This window comes from Hemicordylus capensis, chromosome 2 (assembly GCF_027244095.1).
Source record: "Hemicordylus capensis ecotype Gifberg chromosome 2, rHemCap1.1.pri, whole genome shotgun sequence".
In the NCBI taxonomy this organism is placed as follows: Eukaryota; Metazoa; Chordata; class Lepidosauria; order Squamata; family Cordylidae; genus Hemicordylus; species Hemicordylus capensis.
This window is the reverse complement of record NC_069658.1, coordinates 325,856,777-325,876,210: the sequence shown is the minus strand read 5'-3', so window position 1 is coordinate 325,876,210 and position 19,434 is coordinate 325,856,777. Positions and strand designations below refer to the sequence as shown.

The 19,434-nt window shown below is 44.1% G+C and overlaps 1 protein-coding gene across 4 annotated transcripts in view; it reads right to left on the bottom strand.

Annotated features, from left to right (window-relative positions):
- Window positions 1-795: 795 nt before the first annotated feature.
- Window positions 796-19,434, bottom strand: part of RASSF1 (Ras association domain family member 1) — a 47,625-nt gene continuing 28,986 nt past the window's right edge. Inside the window, exons 3-7 of one of the 4 annotated variants that reach the window (XM_053297644.1) lie at window positions 6,256-6,360; window positions 5,597-5,891; window positions 4,842-4,957; window positions 2,170-2,347; window positions 796-973 (exon numbers count right to left, since the gene is read on the bottom strand). In XM_053297644.1, the coding sequence (XP_053153619.1) occupies window positions 2,201-2,347; window positions 4,842-4,957; window positions 5,597-5,891; window positions 6,256-6,360 (663 nt within the window). In that variant the 3' untranslated portion in view covers window positions 796-973; window positions 2,170-2,200. Of the gene's footprint in view, window positions 2,348-4,841; window positions 4,958-5,596; window positions 5,892-6,255; window positions 6,361-18,171; window positions 18,192-18,747; window positions 19,403-19,434 lie in introns of those variants that run through there. The other 3 variants (XM_053297645.1, XM_053297646.1, XM_053297643.1) reach the window with 3 other exon arrangements.

The following is a 19,434-nucleotide window of genomic DNA, read 5'->3' as shown; positions in this document are numbered from 1 at the left end:
ATTTTAGAGTCCTCCATCTCCTGGGTATGCACCACATTGGAACTAGACCAGTCAAATTGCAAAGCTGTGGTAGATACTGAACAAGATCCAACCAAGTCAGTAATGACTAACCATCACTGAAATAAGGGACATCAAAATACCGGACAAATTAGTCATGACTAAGTCCCATTAATGATAACTTGTCTCATTGATTTCAGTGACACTTAGTCATGACTTAGTCTGAATTCTGCTCAGTGATGTGATCCTTCTCAATTATCCATATCAACTTGCTACCACCTGTCTCTTTGTTGAAGTTTGAAAGGGCTCAAGAGGGCTAAGCCCGTGTCAAAGGGCTAAGATTAAAACATACTAGCTAGGCTGGGCGCAGAGTATCTGCACCTCTAGCTGGCTCCACCCACTGCCACCGCCTTTTTCTCCCCCTGCCAGCCCTCCCGGCTTTCTGGCTGACCGGCCAGCTTCTTCCCCACACACCAAACTTTCTGGCTGGCCGGAAACAGGCCTGCCACCTCCTCCCGCCAGCCAGCCACTGCCTGCTCCTACCGGCCAGCATCCCTGTTTTCTCCCCCATCCCCATCACTATCCTATCCGGCAGCTGCTTGCGAACTTTCGCAAGAGCTGCCACACATGGGATTAGCGACAGGTACATTTAAGAGAATTATATATAAAGGAGATAAATAGGATATCAGTAAGAGAACCAGACTTGCTCCTCTAAGCAGATTCCACTCGCTTCCAAGACTGTGGAATGAGTAAGTTAGAACTGGTTTTTTGCTAGGATAAAGAAACACATACACGAGGTATCTCTCACCCCTGAATCTTTTATTGATTGGTATATAAGCAGCACCATTCACAACCTGTCCTCCCAGGACTTTTATCCACTGGATGCTTGACAATTAAGACACAATCCTCATTTTAAAAGACCACTCTCCAGAAGGGTCAGCCACTGCTAGTAGTCACAGTCTCCTCTGGATGCCTGCTGTAGAGAATATACAGAACATACCAGTGGATTCATTCAAGTCTTTGTGAGTACAAGCTGTGTCACCTACTATAACAGTATGTATGCCTCCCCTCACCAAGGAAGTTCAGTTACCCTTAGCAGAAGAGAAACCTGAATCCTGAGATTTGTCATGGCACTAGTCTGCACAGTGTCACCCATGGCTAAATAAGAGGTGTATTTGGGCAAGAAGAGCTCTCTATATTCCTTCCTCATTGACTTCATGGAATGATCTGGGTCTTGATCACTGCTCTTGCATATTCTATACTTTTTAATTGTCCTTTACTCTGTCTGTGTGTGTGTGTGGTTTTTTGGGGGGTGGGGATCAACCATAGCTCAATCAACCACCAGTGGTTACTCTAGAACGACTGGTGATGTAGCAACACTGGGTTTGGTCTTCATGGTCTTGACTGTGTATCAGAGAAGTTACCAGAAGTTCTTCTGCCTGTGACCAGGGTTCCCTTTGGTATTTTGACCACACTTGCCAAAAGGTTCTGTCCTATTGCTTGACTCATTTCAGAAGAACCTGAATGGGGGCAACAGACTTCATTCTTCACTGTTTGTTGAGCCATAGTCCAAGCAGTGCCTCCAGCCAAAAGGCAGCAGAAAGTTCAGAAATCTTACTGTTGTGTATCAAACCAAGGCAGATTAAGACAAGGTTAAATAGATTGGACCAATCCATAGGACCTTGAAGTCAGTCTCCAAAAGAAAGAGGTGTTTTGGAGGAAAGTGCTTATCAAGGATGCTATTATCTTGGGAAAGAAGAGTTTGAGGCCACATTGGTTGATCTTACTTATGTTAAGCCTCAAGTCATCTTTAGACTCAAGTTCAGACATTCACCACTCAAGCCAGCCTTCAGGTACAGGACTGGCATGAACATTCTCATACTCTGAAAGCAATTGCCACAGCAGTACTATTAAACTTCTCATAATCACAAACATTCCATAGGCATTTCCTTACTCCCCACCTGATTCCACTGCCATGCACGCAATGCCTCTACAACCACTCATTCTATGGGAGCAGACACTCATGCACCACTGACGGGCTCGCCAAGGGACTTGTACATCCCTTTATCCCTTCCCCACCCCTCCAGAGATATAGCCCACAGACAGTGCAAGGATCACTTCACTCGTAGACCACTTGGCTTCACTTCTTTGCATCTGGCATCTTATATTTACTGGAGTGCTGGGTCTGGGATGGGACACTATGTCAGCCTGGGGTACGGGTGATCAGGGCCTCTTCCATCTTTTGGCGGCATCGGGTATATTTTTGCAAGATCTGCCTGATATGCTCCTCTTCTTCACGTTGCAGAATACGCAGGAAGTTCTGTAGTTCAGGCATGCTGAAGGCATCCCACTGCAGAAGAATGGGTGAGAAAGCTCTGACCTTGGAACCAATAGCAAGAAAGCTCACATTACATAATCACAAACCAACCCCCATTTAGATGTTAAATCAGAAAAAAGAATCAATAGTAAGGAGAAAGCCTAGTCACAAGACAGGAGATGTGCAAGTGGTCAAAGCATGTCCATCATATATGGAGGAGGTCCAGAAAGTAGCATCCAGAGGCTGTGCAAGGCTAGCATCCATATTTCACAGAACCCAAGATTAATGAGCTTACTAACACATACAGGTACTGAGTGTTTTCAAGCTTCTAAGAAATACGTATTCTAGCATGTGTTGCCAATGCTAGGGCATCTCTATGGCCACTGGAGGCCAGGCCTTTTTGTATGACACTCTGTGTTGCCAACTCTCTCCTAGGTATACACTCTTGACCAACTGAATGAATACCATATACTATTTTCCACTCCATTAACACCAGTTCCTTTTACCCACCACTTCCCCAAAAACATGCATCAGAAGTGTCTGTTCTAAACTAAGTGGGATCCAATTTAGCATATTTTACATATTTAGAAAATATGTAACTAAAACTAAAGGAGTACACTATGTTAATTTTACATGCTGCCTCGAACTAAGAAAGTAGTATTTCAGAACTGGTATCAGATTGGGGGTGGGAAAATCAACAACACATACTTAATGAGGTTTAAGTGACAGTCAAACTCAAAGTTTTATCTGAAAGCCTTTTTTTTACTGAAATAGCTATAAATATTTTAAGACATGACAACTCAGTGGCATACATTTCTCCACATTCTTTTAATTTAAACAACAAGGACACTGAAAACTGTTCATACTAATTTTAGCACGCCCAAGTTGCTGTGCGTGATTGACGTTTCCTAAAAATAGCTACCTAAGAAAAGGTACAACTCAAACTACTTTACCAAAAATGTCAGATTCTGACATAACACAACAGTACAATTGTTGAGGGGGGGCATTTTGGCCCCTCCCAACTGTTGTGGTGCATTGGAAATCAGACATGTCTATTGGACCTCTCCCTGTCACTGCTCTCTCTTCCTCATCATCACTTTTTACTTACTGGGAGCAGTGCTGTACATTCCTTTATCTTTGCTCTGTAGACAGCACACAAACACCTTTCATGACTTCAGCTTAAAACCAACCTTTTTTCTTTTCACTAAACCAGGTCCTCAAATGGCATGGGTGCTTCTCGTTTTGTTTGTTTGCTTGTTTAGGGGCTAAGCTATGGCATCCATGTGCTCCCTCCAGAGCAAATATAGACAACATGCAGCCCTGTCCCCTGCCCCCACTTAGTAAAAGGTAAGGAGGAAAGGATAGAGTACACATGTAGTGGGAGCCGGGTGGCTTGGCAGACATGCTAGAATTCTGCAATTACAGCAGGGAGCCTCCAACAGTTAAATGTTAGTGGCTCCCTGCTATCACTGTGAAGCTCACTCCAACAATGCCCAACAAATGGTATATGCAGTGATCTTCACCATTTTTCAAGGCTACTCTGGCAAAAATCCTTCAGTGCAAGAGTGATTTCCTGTTGTGCTGCTGGCACTGGGGCTCGAGAGGGATCCATTTCCTCTTTAAAATCTCCTTCCATCTTAAAGGACTAGGACTATGCATGTTGCCAAAAGTCAGATTTCCACTTTAAAGTTCCCAGGCCCCCACCACAGAAGCAACTGCCCCAGGTAGGAGAATGGTGGCGGCAGGGGCCCTTTAAAAGCCACCCAGCACTGGCAAGGGGAAAGCTGGGTGTCTGCAAAGTGTCCAGGGGGCAGGCAGGAAGTGACCAAGGAGAAGCAGGGCACTTGCACAGGGATGCCTGGGAACCACAGGGATGCCTGGGGGATGAAGCCCAGCTTTCTCTGAGCCAGTGCTGGGCAGCTATTAAAGGGCCTCCAACACCACCCTCCTATGTGGGGCAGTTGTCCTGTGAGGGACTGTCTCCTTGTGGTGGGGGCCAGGAATTCCAAAAAGGAATTCTGACTTTTACTAACATGCAGAGTCTTATAAAGAAGCCCCATCAGCACTGGGAAAAGCACCACCCTGCACATGGTGGGAATGGTTGCTTCCACGTGGTGCCACAGAGGCTGTGCAAACGATTCAGCTTTGACAGAGGCTTTGCTGAGGCTTACTAAACAATCAATCAGGGAACCACACTTGGCAAATCAGATCAGAAGTGTGTTGGGACACACAGTTCTAAAAACTACCAAATTTGACTAGCACTGTATCCATGTGTTGTGTTACTAATTCATAAATTTAAATTCATGAAATACATGGTTGGTTTTCACCATCACTAGTTATAAACCAACCACATAGCTGAAAGGTCTGGTGCCAACACCCTTGCTAGTGAGGCAGAAATGAAAGACGACCAGGAGCTCAATCATAGCCAAATAGTTACAGGGCTTGCTGCCCTGCTTGATCCAGAAGTGGCCTGCCCCACATGCTTGGTTATCTGAAGCTTCTGTGTCGTGTCAATACTCATACTCACATTGACTTCTCCAGTCTCGTTCTCCTTCAAAATGAAACTGAGTGCCTTTTCGCTAGGGCCAGCTAGGAGTCTGAGACGCAGGGGCTGCTCCTCATCAGAAAGCTTGCGGAGATACACTGGTATACAAGAACATCAGAAGTAGTATTGAATTAAGACAATTCAGTATAACATAGACTACCTTTGTCTACTTTTAGTCAGCCCATTCTTTTCCAGGAGAGGGTGCTGTTCACACACTAGTTTCCTAGTTCCCAGTAGAAATACTACACACAACAGATCAGGATGCAACGATGTTTCCTCCAACCCATCCCAGAGGCAATATAAGATGACATACTAATGCAGCCTTTTTACAGTAATAATGGGGGGAAAGCTCATACACAGAGCTTCTGTACTACATTGAAGATAATTATAATCCTTACCTCATCTGTAAATGATCTTTACATGAAAGTGAACAAACTTGCCCTAAACAACTATGGACAGTTTTTCCTAACCTCTTATTCTAGGGCTGTAGTCATTAGTGTTTGCCTCTGGTTGCTGGCACTGTACAAATGAGTCAGCCTCACAGTGAAATCTACAAAAGTTACCAGCCTACAAAATTTTATTAGCCTGCATGCCCACATATTAATATGTGGCGTACTGGCAGCCAAAAAGAATTAAGAACCAGTTCTGTTCCAGTTGACAGAATCTTTCCTTCCTGGCTGCTGGAATAAATTACATGCTGGTTTCCCTACAAGTTGGAAGGGAGGAGGATCAAATACCTTGGTCATCCTTTTCCGTTCTCTCAAAGAGGGCAAACTTGCGGGGGTTGTCAACTACCATGAATTTCTTGAGCAAAGCCTCAATGACTTCACTGGCACGTGTACGAGAAATTATGTGCAGATGCTTGATAGTGTCCTTGGGCAGGTAGAATGAGGTACGGCGCTTTACTGCCTGGCTGCGCGAGTTCTTCCTGGAATCCTGGATGGATGGTGCCTTTTTATTGGCTGGTACTGAGATGGGACGGATCAATTTTAATTGCACCTTGATGAAGCCAGTGTAGGAACCATCTTTGCTCTGGGGGAGAGAAGGTACAATGAGCTGTGCAAAGGGGTTGCATGGTAGAAAAACACCCAAACTTGCTATAAACCACAGGCTCTGACAGGCTACCACCACAAAGTGAATTCCCCACAAACTCTGGAGATGCAAGTCTAAATGCAGCCTCTGGGAAAGCAAGCATCTGGGCTAGGTTTATACACTTGCTGGAACAACTGCAAGATACTACCAAGTTAGGGATTGTTTACTATATCGCTGGAATGGCCACTACATAGCAGTTTATGATTAACAATTCAGCAATGGAGACTGAGAGGGCAGAGACAGGCCTGTAAAATTCAGCTGCTGAATTGTTCTAAGGCCTCACATTAGGTTCTCCTGGACTTACCAAGGTCATGAAGAGGTTGCTGTTGATTTGGCTGTTGTATTCTTTTATTTTCTGCTCAGTCTCAGCTTGGGACAAGATGGGTTTCTCCCAGTCAATCTGTTCATCCTGCAGAAGAGTTGCCAATTTTAGATTAGTCTATAGCTCACAGTCTCAGAAGGCAAAAGTTCTACACATGCTTCTACAGCTGCTGCTTCCCCCACTCCACTGAATCAATGACAATTACACCTGCAATCCAAAGGGAGCATATACACCTCAATCTCTCAGAAGATGTCCCTATAGAGTAGGGGTAAAAAAGGTGGGGTTCAAAACAGAGTTTGGAGACTTGGCAGAAGTGCTGTTTGGAGGGAAACAGAACACATGCACCAGGGACATTTCCCTTTTAGAAAGGCTCTTGCAGATCAAATCTCCAAACTGCTTTTTGAATTCAGGGGAATTTAGGGACAGTTTGAGTGTTCTACAGTGACCACCTTTAGAAGGCCAATCCTGAGATCCAGACATATTTGCAGAGTATGTGCACACACCCCTTTGGTTGGTGACCTTAAACTGGAGTGGTATGAGTTGAAACCAACAGCATAACCGACACTGTACTGCTCAAATAGTACATTGAACTGGACCTCAATTAAAACTATGATGCATATCCAGAAGCTACAGGCTTCAGGTGAAGCCATTGTTCCACATTCTATTCTACTTCATCCCTTTTCTTCTGAACTGTTCCAAAACACAAATGTTTCATCATATCTTCCCTATTCCACCCACCTTCTTTCTTGCCCTGTGGTTGAGTGAACTCATTGTACCAAGCTGTAATTCTTTGCTAGCTTCCTGATACCCACACTTAGCTGTGAATTGACAAAATGTGTGGGCAGGACATGTGGGTGCAGCAAGAGAAACAAACAATCACACCACCTTTGTTTTGTATTAAGCCAACCAGGGACATGGGGATGTATTGGCCTCAGGATTAATATGCACCATCAGAGCAAGAACCAGAACCTTGTTATTACCAGAGAATCTGCAAAGTATACTTATGCTGCACCTGCAAACTGTAGCATCTAACTATCACCTAGATTCCCTGAAGCTGTAGAATAGATATTCAAGACATGATAAACATGTTGAGTAAGAAGGGCCCTGCTTGTTCAGAATGTGTTGTGGTTATGTCAGAAGAATATAAATCTATCTGCTATTTCAGTTACTAGTCTAACAACTAACTGTTCCAGTTCTCCAGTTATTAAAAATAAGGGACACATTGCTTAGGAAGACCCCCTGGAGGCCTCAAGACTTCTGCATTCATCTGTCTTATTGCCAGTACATAGCAGGATGTTTGCAAAGATGTCTGAATACATATACTAGCATCCTACCCCGAAGGATGAGATTTAAACTCTAAGGGACTTCATAACTTTACAAGATGGAAGTTGTTGCTTGTAGGGGAGAGGTGTGGTACTTTAAAAACATGACTAGCAAAGGTTGCACTAGGTATGGCACCAACTCTGGTTTAACAGAAAATGTGGCCACACTATTTGAGATACTGTTGCAGGCTTTACTGTTTCAGACCCCAGAACTCTCTAGGAGTCAGAAGTCTTACCCACCAAGCATGCAAAAAATGAAAGAAAATCCATTTTTGTTAAAGCATTTCACAGGGGATATCATGTGTAGTGTAACTATTTCATGCAACCCTTCTTTTGTAGTTCATGATGATTTGCTGCGATGACACCTCTAACCAATATAAAAAAGTGGCCATTTGTTCCAAGTATCCCAATAATAATTCCATCATCATGCACAGCAGTGGAATTTCCAGACAGGATCAAGGTAATCTTAATCCTGAGTGGTCTACTTTGCTAATACATGTAAGAAGCATATTTAACCCTGTTGTTAAATGGTAATGGACAAGAGCAATACTCTGAAGACCAGAATTTTGAAAGCATTACTGTGAAGATATACTAACTGAATTTTTTTAAAATTTTATTTTATTTGTATACCCTGCTGAACACAAAGGTGGCCCAAATTCTACCATTTGCAGTACCTATGCAGAGTGCAACCCTCCATTTATAGAATTGCATGCATAAAAAAGAGCAATCTCCTACATGTAGACCAAAAACTAGTTTCTCTTTCACAGCTTTCCAGCAGAGAAAAGCTAGTTGCTCCTGGTTGCATCAGCTTCATTTCCTGTTGACATCACTCTCTAGTGAGGGAAGAGAGGTTGGGGGAATTCCAGATGAAATCACCACAAACCAATCAGAAATCTCCAGGGATTACTGGAAACCACTTCCCTTCCCACCGCAACAAGAATAACCACATGAGCAAGGGGAAGTGGGAGATCAGCTCACATTTCCCCACAGAGAAATCTCACAGATGGATGCATATACAGCAACATGCAATAATGCTGGGGTCGGCGGGCATAAGTATAGAGCTGCACACTCTGGCATATTTAACAGAGTATGGATTTCTGACTAGCTAGAGCCAGTGTGGGGCAATGGCTCAAATGCTGGGTTTGGTTGTGATAACCTCAAGTTAAGATCTCCGATTAGCTACGAAGCTTAAGAGAGAGTCTTGGAAATCACTAGGCTTGTTCATACAATCATCTGGAGGCGGACAGAAGGGCAGGAGCACACCTACCTCATGACTCCCAGATAACCAGAACCTGTTTGGGTTTGCAAACCCAGACAATCAAGGCTCTGGCAGCAGACTTAATTGAACACAAGAGCTGCAAGCCCCACCCCACTGTGAATGGTCCTCCAAATACACCCATGCCTTCCCAGAATGCACTGTGCTGCCAGAAGCTTGGAGGCAAGTATGATCACAGCATCTGCTCCCTGCCAACTGCTCTGGCCACATGTGGGGCAGATGGCACAGCAATTTGCTGAGTGAAAATGCTGTATGCACCCACACAATTGCGATGGTGGGGGGGGGGGGAGAGGATAGGAAAGGACTCTTTTCCTCCTACATCAGTTAAGAGCAGGGTAGAGAATCCGGGTTACCCAGATTTGAAAATGCTGTGTTTCAGGGATTCCAGTGGCTTCACGTGAACCCAATGAGTTCACTGCCTCCTACCCTGAAACTGATGGTTGTGAGAACAGTCCTACGATCTCTCAATGCAGCCTGCCTCACAGAGATGTCAGAGAAGCTTGCTCCAAGTTTCTTGGAGAAAGGGCAGGACCCAAGTCAAACAATATGAATAAATTTAGCTGAAGACACTGAAGCCAAGCAGCTGTAATATATTAGTGAGGCACCAACAATGCTTTTGCCACAGAAGGAATTATGGGCAACTCCCAGGAACTGGTTCTTCCTTCCAAATTTCAATGCCAATGCCCTGAAGAGTTCTGTGCAGCAGGGACGAGGCTGGTGTTTCACTTGGATGAACCTCTTGCCTGTGTAAGTGCCAACTCTAGTACTGCAATTTAGTGCTGAATGGCATTTTGTCATCTTTCATAACACATCTTATAAGTTAAAGAGCCTTAGGCAATAAGAGGTATTGCCTAAGGCTCTGGGTGTTCACTGGAACACTGGGTGTTCAGCCTGAAAAGTCCATGTTTGAGTCATTACATCTTGTCTGCCTCTTGGCAGGTCCATAGAGATTTTAAAAAGTTTACCTCCGAGAAGAAACACTGAGTAGGAGGCGCATCCAGCCAAGCTCCAAATCCCATGTGAGCTCCCAAGAACCAGTCATGTGCTGGCAAAATTTGAGGTAGGACAGGAAAGTGATCATGTGCTAGTCACAACTTAGGGAGGCCAACCAACCTAGTTTACCAGCACTGTATCAAGGGTGGCAGAAAAGCACATCCCACACCATCCTATCCAGGTTTCACCTAGCACACAAGTCACTTTCACATCTTCCTACCAAGTTTTTTGCCAACACACAGCTGATTCTTAGGAGAGCACATGGGGCTTGCCACTTCACTGGCTGCTCTTCCTACCCTGCTTTTGGCTGCGAGAATGGGCTTGCTCATGTATGTAGCACTCTTGATTTGTAAGAGCTTTATAGTCTTCAACTTGACACTATGGCAGCTCAGCTGTTATTTGCATTTTATGATCATAGAACTAAGGCTGAGAAAGAGCCACTTGCCCAAGGACACTGGAGTCCATGGACTCCACCATTTAACCAGGGGTGACATTCCAACTACATTTCACACCGCAGGAGGTTTGCAGCATAGCATTCAGCTTAAGGGAAGTATGTATGACATTTCTAGATGGGATTGCACTCCCTCTGAAGAACCAGGTTCTCATTTTGGGGGTGCTCATCGATCCAGCACTGTCACTAGAGGCTCAAGTGGTCTCTGTGGCTAGGAGTGCCTTTTATCAGCTTCAGGGGATATGCCAACTGCAACCTTACCTGGACAGAGATAGCTTGGTCACAGTGACTCATGAAAATGTTACTCAAGCTCTGGTAACCTCTCGTTTAGATTACTGCAATGCATTGTACATGGTCTGGAAACAGCAGCTGGTACAAAACAGGGCTGAAAGTTTATTAACTGGGACTGGACATTTTGCGCATATCATGAGCCATTTTGGGAGGGCACTATACAAATCTAATAAATAAATGATAAATAAATAATAATAAATATCATGCCAGTGCCTCATCAGCTGCACTGGCCCCCAGTCCATTTCCAAGCCCAATTCAAGGTGCTAGTTTTAACCTTTAAAGCCCTACATGGCTTGGAACTGGGTTACTTGAGAGAGTGCCTTGTCCCATATGTCCCAACTCAGACCTTAACATCTTCTTCAGAGGCCCTCCTCTAGGTGCCCCTGCCAAATGAGGTGAGACAGGTGGCTACTAGGGAGAGGGCTTTTTTGGTAGTTGCACCCCATTTATGGAACAGCCTCCCCAGTGAAGTTCTCATGACTTCATCACTTTGTTCTTTTAGGTAAAGACCATTTTGTTCACTCAGGCCTTTTAAATTTTAATCTGATTTTCATTTATTTTTTAAAAATGTCTTTTGGATTGTATTTTGTATTTTCTTTCTCTAGCTTTTTTGGTCTGTTATGATTTAATGTGTTGTGTGTTTTTATCTCATGTTTTAATGTTGTGTTGTAAGCTGCCCAGAGAACAATTTGTTATGGAGTGGCTAACAAATAAAGATTATTGTTAATTAATTATTAAATTATTTTATCATCATCTATCATTATGCTCCTGTTTCACAACAGAGTAAGAAACTTCCACTCTAACTCTCTACCATTCAGACAGAAATAGGGAGATAAGGAGGCATCAGAAGACTAGAACAAATTAGTGGGGTAGGGGGGAAACCCAAACTATTTTTTGTTCTGAGCTTTTAACAAATTTTGTTGCATTCAGTTAAGCAACTCCTTTGCCATCTTGTCCTAATTGTTACATACCACAGTAGGAAGAAAGACATTAATGTATTTTCACTAATATTAACCAAATCCCAAGGAACACTATTGGGTTTTTATTGGTCTTAGGGCATAGCAGAAAGCTAGCATTTGCAATGTAACACTTCCTTGGGAGCTGTTGTGATCAACAATTCTCATTACTTGCTGCTCATCAGTTAACCAGGCACAGATTAGTTCCTGTATCAGTGAATTATACAGAAGAATTATTTGTCTATTAATAGACCTGCTATGTATCACTCTGCAGAAGCTTACAAAGTCTGAAAATCCAGTGAAGCCTGGTCTGTGGCTGGATTGTGGGAAGCTGGGTGTGTCAGGGTGGAGAGCATTTCCCATGTACAAAATATCTGATCCAAGGAACAAAGTGGGAAGTTGCTGTATCCTCTGGAAAAGAACAAGAGGAAATCTGCAAGCATGGGACAAAGGCGAAGGTAGCTATGCTTATGATGGGATCCCCAATTCACAACTGGGCAGAGCAAGGCAAATTAGGGACACAGGCATCCTGTTTACAAGACAGAGGGAACTGTCTCTAGGACATAATTCCATTATATAACCAACTGATAGCATACTGCTTTTTATCAAGATACCTGTAGCAACTGTTACAATCCTATAAAAATAGCTTGCAATTGCTTTACAATAATATATCTACACTAGACATTAAGCCCGTTACATTAACGGGTGCTAGAAGAGTTGTGTAGAACTGTTTGCAGGTTTAACGGGTTGCTATGTGGACCTACGACGCAGAGACGGTAACTACGCGCGCACGCAGTTGTGTGCGTAGTTTCCGTTGCTGCGTCCGCGTGCGCCACGCATGCGCAGAACACCTGCAAGAGGCACGCAGTTGTGTGCGTAGTTTCCGTTGCGGCATCCGCGCACGCCACGCATGCGCAGAACACCTGCCAGAGACACGAACGCAGGTACCTTAGAGTTTTATTAAATAGGATAGGATAGGATATGCAAGAACTAATGTTGCCTAATGCGAAGTATTAACTTGGACCTAGCTTGTCCAGACACAGGTTTACAGGGTAACCAGAACAAATGCTTTTAGATGTTGTACATTGCTTTGGAGTCCCAGGACAAATAATGAACAAATAAATAAAAGCAAACTGTAGCCTACAAAAACTACTTTGTATTTAAGATGCCAGCCACAGTGTTTTTATTGGCCTCTGCTCTCATAACTAAAGTGGGAATAATAATGTCTAGGCCTGTACTGGGCAATGCTTCAGATCTGAATATCCAAAGTTATATATCTATGTAAACTGCTTTGGGAACTTTTTGTTGAGAAGTGGTATATAAATATTTGCCGTTGTCCTATGAGAACTTTCCCCACAAGTCAGAACAGAGTGCTTAGCAAGTCTGAAATAAATGTCAAGTTACAGCTACATTTTCAAAGTTATATTCATCAACATCATTTATGTGTGCCTATCTGAACCAACTATGCAAAGCTGTTTGTACTGCTAGCAGCCTGGACAATCATCAAGTGTGTAGGACTTTTCTCTGATCTGAATGTAGTCCTTTCTTGTATCTTAAAGTAGTTAGACTTTGGCAATTCTGTCCCCATTCCCGTTTGGTGTAAAAGCTCATTAGATAAGATTACCCCCTACCTGCATGCTTCCGCTTAAGATTAGACCACTTCCAAAAGACATGCTTTAGATAGGCACTAATTAACAGACCTGATTGTGCCATATGTTGAAAGCAACAGAACAGCTTATTTTATGAAAGAAGCCAATCTCTATTATCAGTTTTAACCTCAGGCTCTCATTCATAGCAAAATAAGTCTCAAAAAGCACTTTGTAAGGAAGTTAACTTCCATTTTTACTGCTGCTAAATGTTATGCCATGTTTTGCCAAGACAATCCTGGATACTATAATGCCAACTGCATGGTACTATCAGTAGGTATTCTGTAAAGACCAAGTTATCTTGAAAAAGTCTTGCACCCATTCACACCCAAAATGTTAGCTCTGGATAATTACTGGACAACATATCCAATATAGCCTCTTAGCTGCTTTACTCATGCTAGTCTTTGTTTTGCTTTTTTTTGCATTTTGCTTAGAGAAGCTATGTGGTATGCATGGTTTTTCTGTAGAGGAAAAACAAAATGACTGTCACTTGGTGCTAAAATTATACATGCAGGAAGAGCAGGTACACAGAAAGATCAAATCTTGGATTAAAGAAAAAAGATTTATATTGTTGTTATTTATTTATTTAAAAACCAAAAGGAAATTCATGGCATTTTAGTGTTGGAATGGACCTTGGAGGCTTTCTAGTCCAGCCCATATTCAGTGCAGGAATATCCTACAGCATTCCTGACAGATGATTGTTCAGCCTCTGTTTGAAGCCTTCTAGCTCCTTCTATGCAACGGCTCTTCAAATATCTCCTCTTGGTCTTCTCAGGCTAAATGCACCCAACTCTTAAGCCTCATAGGGCTTGATTTCTAGATCAGGAATTCTCAACCTTGGGTTTCCAGATGTTATTGGACTTCAATTCCCATAATACCCAACCCCAATGGCCTTTGGTTAGGGATTATGGGAGTTGAAGTCTAAAAACATCTGGGGACCAAGGTTGAGGATCCCTGTTCTAGACCACTTTCTTTGTTGCCTTCCTCTGAACTCATTCTAGTTTATCAATGTCCACCGTAAAATTCAGTGCCTAGAGGACACAGTATTCCACTCCAAGTGAGGTCCAAATTGCCCAATAAATAACTGGGGAGGGGTTATTGCTAGAGCATGTTTTGCATGCAGAAGGCTCCAGATTCTACAGGGAAAAGCTTCTGCCAGAAATGCTGGACAGTTATCAAAACGAACTAACTAAGCTAGATGGAGCAATAATCTGACTTATGACAATTTCCTGTTCATGAGCTTTGTTCACAAGGCTAAAATCATTGGTTCACATGCTCCACAGTGCAACATGGGCAGTTCTGTGCAGCCTGCCCTCCTGGGAGCTCCTAAGCAAGCACCAGTAGTCTTGTGCAAGAGTGCCAGCGCTTCCTTAGAAACATATAACAGTGCATCAGCTTAGAACCACCCACATTATGTTGTGGAACATGTCAGCCATTGCACTAACTTTAGAACAAACCTGCTCATCTTAGGCCCCATAGTTGTTTTTGGACTACAACTCCCATAAACACCATCCAGTGGCCAATAGCCAGGGATTATAGGAATTGAAAGCCAACATTTGCAGAAGGGCCGAAGTTGAGCATCTCTGCTTTAGAAAAAAACGACTAGGTGGCAGTGTTCTTTCTACTTTTTAAAATCTGTGTGTGGAATGAGTTTTGTTCTGGGCAGCAGGATCGAGGCAGTGTCCGTGCATGTGCATTCAGAGTGGGGCCTTCCTGATACAGCCTGAGAGGGATCTAAAATTAACTGAGCGGACATAAAAAAATGTATGAGCATACATTAGAGGGAACACTGCCAGGTGGTATCCCATCTCCTAGTTTAGACCACAATAACGTGAAACACCTCTCTGGAACATTTAGTAGCCTGGGGACCTTGTAATTTTGTCAGTCTCTTTGTTCTGCTTAAAAAATAAAATAAAAAGCAAGTTATTTGAAATCCTGGCTGTTAGACTGAGTTAGGTAGATAACTATTAATTTTTTATTTATCATTATATTTAGAGTATATACTACTTTTCAATAAAAGTTTAAGAAGCAAAAAGGAATAAGAGGTTTGTACCCTGTCCCAAAGGGGCTTACAATAAAAAGAACATTATTGGCCATTTTGATTTGACTCCCCGCTGGTGTGTTTCCCAGAATATGGGAAACTCCAGCAGCTATATAGGAAGGTGCTGAAAGGCATCACCTCATACTATGCAGGAAAAGGCAATAGTAAACCCCTCCTGTATTCTACCAAGAAAACCACATGGCTCCGTGTTTGCCAAGAGTTGACACCGACTCAATGGTACAACTTTTCCTTTCCACTCCCCTCAGTTCATATAGCTTACATGAGTAAGTTTTTAAATACAACACACATTGGCAATGGCCTGAAAGCCATAGCTATTACAGCTTTCCAACAAGCCCAGCTACAAATAAGCTATCCTCCTCATCTCTAGGTAGAAATTCTCTTTACAACTGTGAACTTGTAGCACATGAGATCTTTGAATTAAATACCCCAGTCATATCCTGAGGTAGACACAACTGCTCCCCTTCTCGTAATTCAAAGTGGGCCTTTATCATACCACTGCCTTGCAATCTCATTTTCTGTTGCCCAAACGTTAGCACTGAACTGGCTCCCAAAATAACCCAGCCAACCATAATCTGGAATGTCATACGAGAATGGAATAGGTCAAGCCCAGCACTCTATATTGTTTGAACATTGTCTTTCCATGGGAGGTTGAAGAGATACCCAGAATCAAACATTTGGCAGAGACTTACAAGAGCAAACTACAGCCAACGTGCCATTTTCTATCTGTCCACCTCCACAACCCCCTCCAAAAAGGAACAGAAGCATACTCCTGGGGAAGTAGGGTATGTGTTGGCAACAGACTTGGCATATGATCACTTACAGCAAGGGAATAGACTAGGAACAAAAGTTTCATTTTCTTCACTGAATCTGGAGTGGCTAGTGGGGGGAAATACAATTTACATACTGTATCTGGAAAAGGTCTAAGTTTGTGCTGGTCACATCCCATTGCTAAAGAATAGAGATGGGGCATCCATGAAGTTCTGCAGCTTGTCTTTGTCTCCCCGCTCCTGGCCCACCCCTTATATATTCTTCCCTCTGGACTCACTGCAGGAATTCCAGACTTATCTCCTCTATACTGTACAGGCCAGTGAAGTTGCAAGTCCTTCTCTGAACAGCTCGAGTCCTTCTAGACTTGAGATTTTAAGCCACACAGGAGCGCTGCAGTACTAAATTCAGTAAATCTGAAGGAGAGCAGGTGATTTCCCATTTAGCCTGATCTGAACCACTTCACACTGAACTTATTAGATGCTATGTTAGTGGGTTCATAGTTGCCAGTGATTCCACTTTTCAGGTATGAGTGACTGCTGATCTGGAAGTTAAAAGCTCTCTCATCTTCTGCCAACTTTTTTGTTTTGTTTCCCATTCCCTTCTTCTTCCTGGCCTTCTCTTTATCCATGCAGATGGACTGTATTACAACTCTGCTCCATCATCCTTAGTCACAGATGACTAACATCTTCCTCCATCTCCTAAACACACATACCTCCTAAAAGACCTGATGACTACATCCTTTTCATCATCCTCTGGTCACACACATGGAGTTCAGATGGACATTATAAGAAAGCACTCATTTAGCGGCTGATTTCACTGACACCCCACCCGCAACCATCCTGGCTTATTTTCAATGCAAGTAGATCAAAAGCATGAGCACCACTGAGAGTGGAGGCAAAAATAAATGGAATCTCCTCTCCAGAACAGCATTATCTTGGGGCTCTGTACCCCTCTAGGGAAGGCTCTGATTGCCACTCTGCAAACAAGACCAGGGTGACTTTGGCTGTCCATATTTGCTTTGAACTCAGACAGCTGCTCTTGGTTATACAATAACCATGAAGCTGTTCTCTTTTCTCCTAGCATACTGGGCAAAAAGCATCTGGCAAGGCTGTTAGGAGGAAACTGCTTTGCCTTTGAAGGAACTGCCTTTTGGTGTGTGTGTGGGTGGGGGCAACATCCCTTCTACTCTATCAAGGAAAACCATCCTTACTATGATACCAGTGGCCTAGTGGTTTTGATGGCCTAGACTGAATACTATTGAATAACACACTATTTTGCAATCCTCTACATAGGCAAAAGGCAGTAGCAAGGTAGCAGCAGATCAAATCTTTTGCCTTTACAGATCCAAATATAATTCCATGACTGAAAGATGCTTTGAAGATAAATGGTATATATCTTGAGTATAACATCTAAGCACCATCTAAACATCAAGGAGAACAGGAAAGTGGTTTCCTGGAAACTGGGCATAGGCTAGAAAAATAATCTTTGGAACTGTCCGTTGGTCATAGTCCATATTCAAAAGTATCTCCATGCCAAGGCTACAGCACACTTCAGCTGATAGAAAACATTTTACAACCAATTAGCTCAACTCTTCCTTGATGTGTGCTGAGGCTTGGCATTCTGGCATCATGTGGTAATCCCATTTTGTCCCCAAGTGACCATTCATTCATTCTTTCTGCTTGAATGAAGCTTGTTAAGCTACTATGGTTGCGTATGGCCTTCCGGATGTATACATACTGCTTTAAGTCATAATCCCACACCTGTCATTTCTATTAGACCCCTTTCTCCTTCCCAAAAGTGTGTTTTCCCTGGTATTCAGGATGATACACATGAAGGAGCAGGTAAATTTAATAGCATAGTCAACAGGCAAAAAACCAATTATCCCCTTTTCAGTTAGTCTCACACACATTCTACAGGGTTGGGACAAACTAGATATAGTGCCAGCAAGTTTTGCATTAAATGTGTGTCTCTTTATATTGTCCTCACTCAATATACTCAATCCCTATTGTCACTGCCCTCTTAGCAAAGCCCTGCCTATGACCTCACCTCACTCTCATTTGCTACCTAACCCATTGATAACGTAAGGAAACTGGCACTCCAATTTGCAGCTCATCATCTCCCCCAATTCCTTACCTTTCCAGCAGCCCACAGCTCTCTCTCAGGGCTTTGAACTTGGAAACTAGTGGCCCACTACCAAACGGCTCCTGCATGCCAGCCAATTAGTTTCGACCAAGCGATAACTCCTCCCCGCCCCCAATACAGCCCAGTTCTCTAAGCCTTTGGCACCTGAAGCACTGACTTTTTTCGAGCCAGCCTTGAGAACCTGGAAAAATCAACGGAGGCATCCCCCCGCCCCGCATTTTTTCGCAGCATAACCTCACTCAACTCTATTCGTCGCCGCTTCTTTTGCTTTTTAAATCCGAGTTCCCAATGGCTCAGCCACCCTCTTTACTTCCTGGCAAGACCGTTACACAGAAAAGGGTCAGAAATGAGCTGCTGCCTGGGAAGCACAATACCTGCCACCCCACCCCGGCCCCTCTGACTAGACAGTTTTGGGATTTAGGAAGGAGAACGAAACACCGCGTCGGTCAGATTCATAGCCGTTCCCAGCAAGATGCAGGGAACGAAGGGTTAGACAGGACAAGAGCCACGGGAGATCCGGGTGTCAGAAATGCGAGTGGTGCTGCTGGACGTGCTTGTGCGCCTCACCTTTTCCTTGTGGGGCTTGCGGATGAAAGAGGTCCGGGCTGTGAAATATTGCTCTAGCTCCGAGTCGGAGTCCTCCTGGCTGCAGTAGCCGCTGCTGGTGGTGCTGCTCCAGGTCATCTCGAAAGACGGGGTGCTGCTGTGCGCCGCCTCACCCTCGCGCATGCCCCCCAGCTTCACCCGGGGAGGGGGGTGGGTGGGAGCGACGCGAAGGGAAGCACCCGCGCCGCCCCTCCCTCGCGGCGGCACCGAGGAAACCCCCTCCACGTGCCTTGCGCCCCCCACGCACACAGGCGACCCAATCCTGGCCCCACCCTCACCCTCTCTTTCTAGTACCTAGGAAGAAGCCCCGAGAGACCTCGGGGAGAAGTCAGAGCCGCGCTGCGGGTCCCCTGCCCAGCCACCTTCCTCTCCTCTGCGGTAGCAGGGAGTTTGGGGCTGTTTTTTAAAAACAACCTGGCTCCTTAGTTTCGGCAATTCCTGGAGCAGGCGACAAGAACGATAACTACGCCGCAACTGCCTCTGAGCTAGAAAACACACCGGCCGGGCGGGACGCGAGACGCCTCCTAAATCTGGCGCGCGCGTCACCAGTGCTAGAGTGGCAACGCGGTCTCGAGCCGCGGAGGCAGGCAGAGTTCTTCTTTCCACCCCACCCGCCCCCCTTCGGGACAGCCGTTGGGATTGAAACGT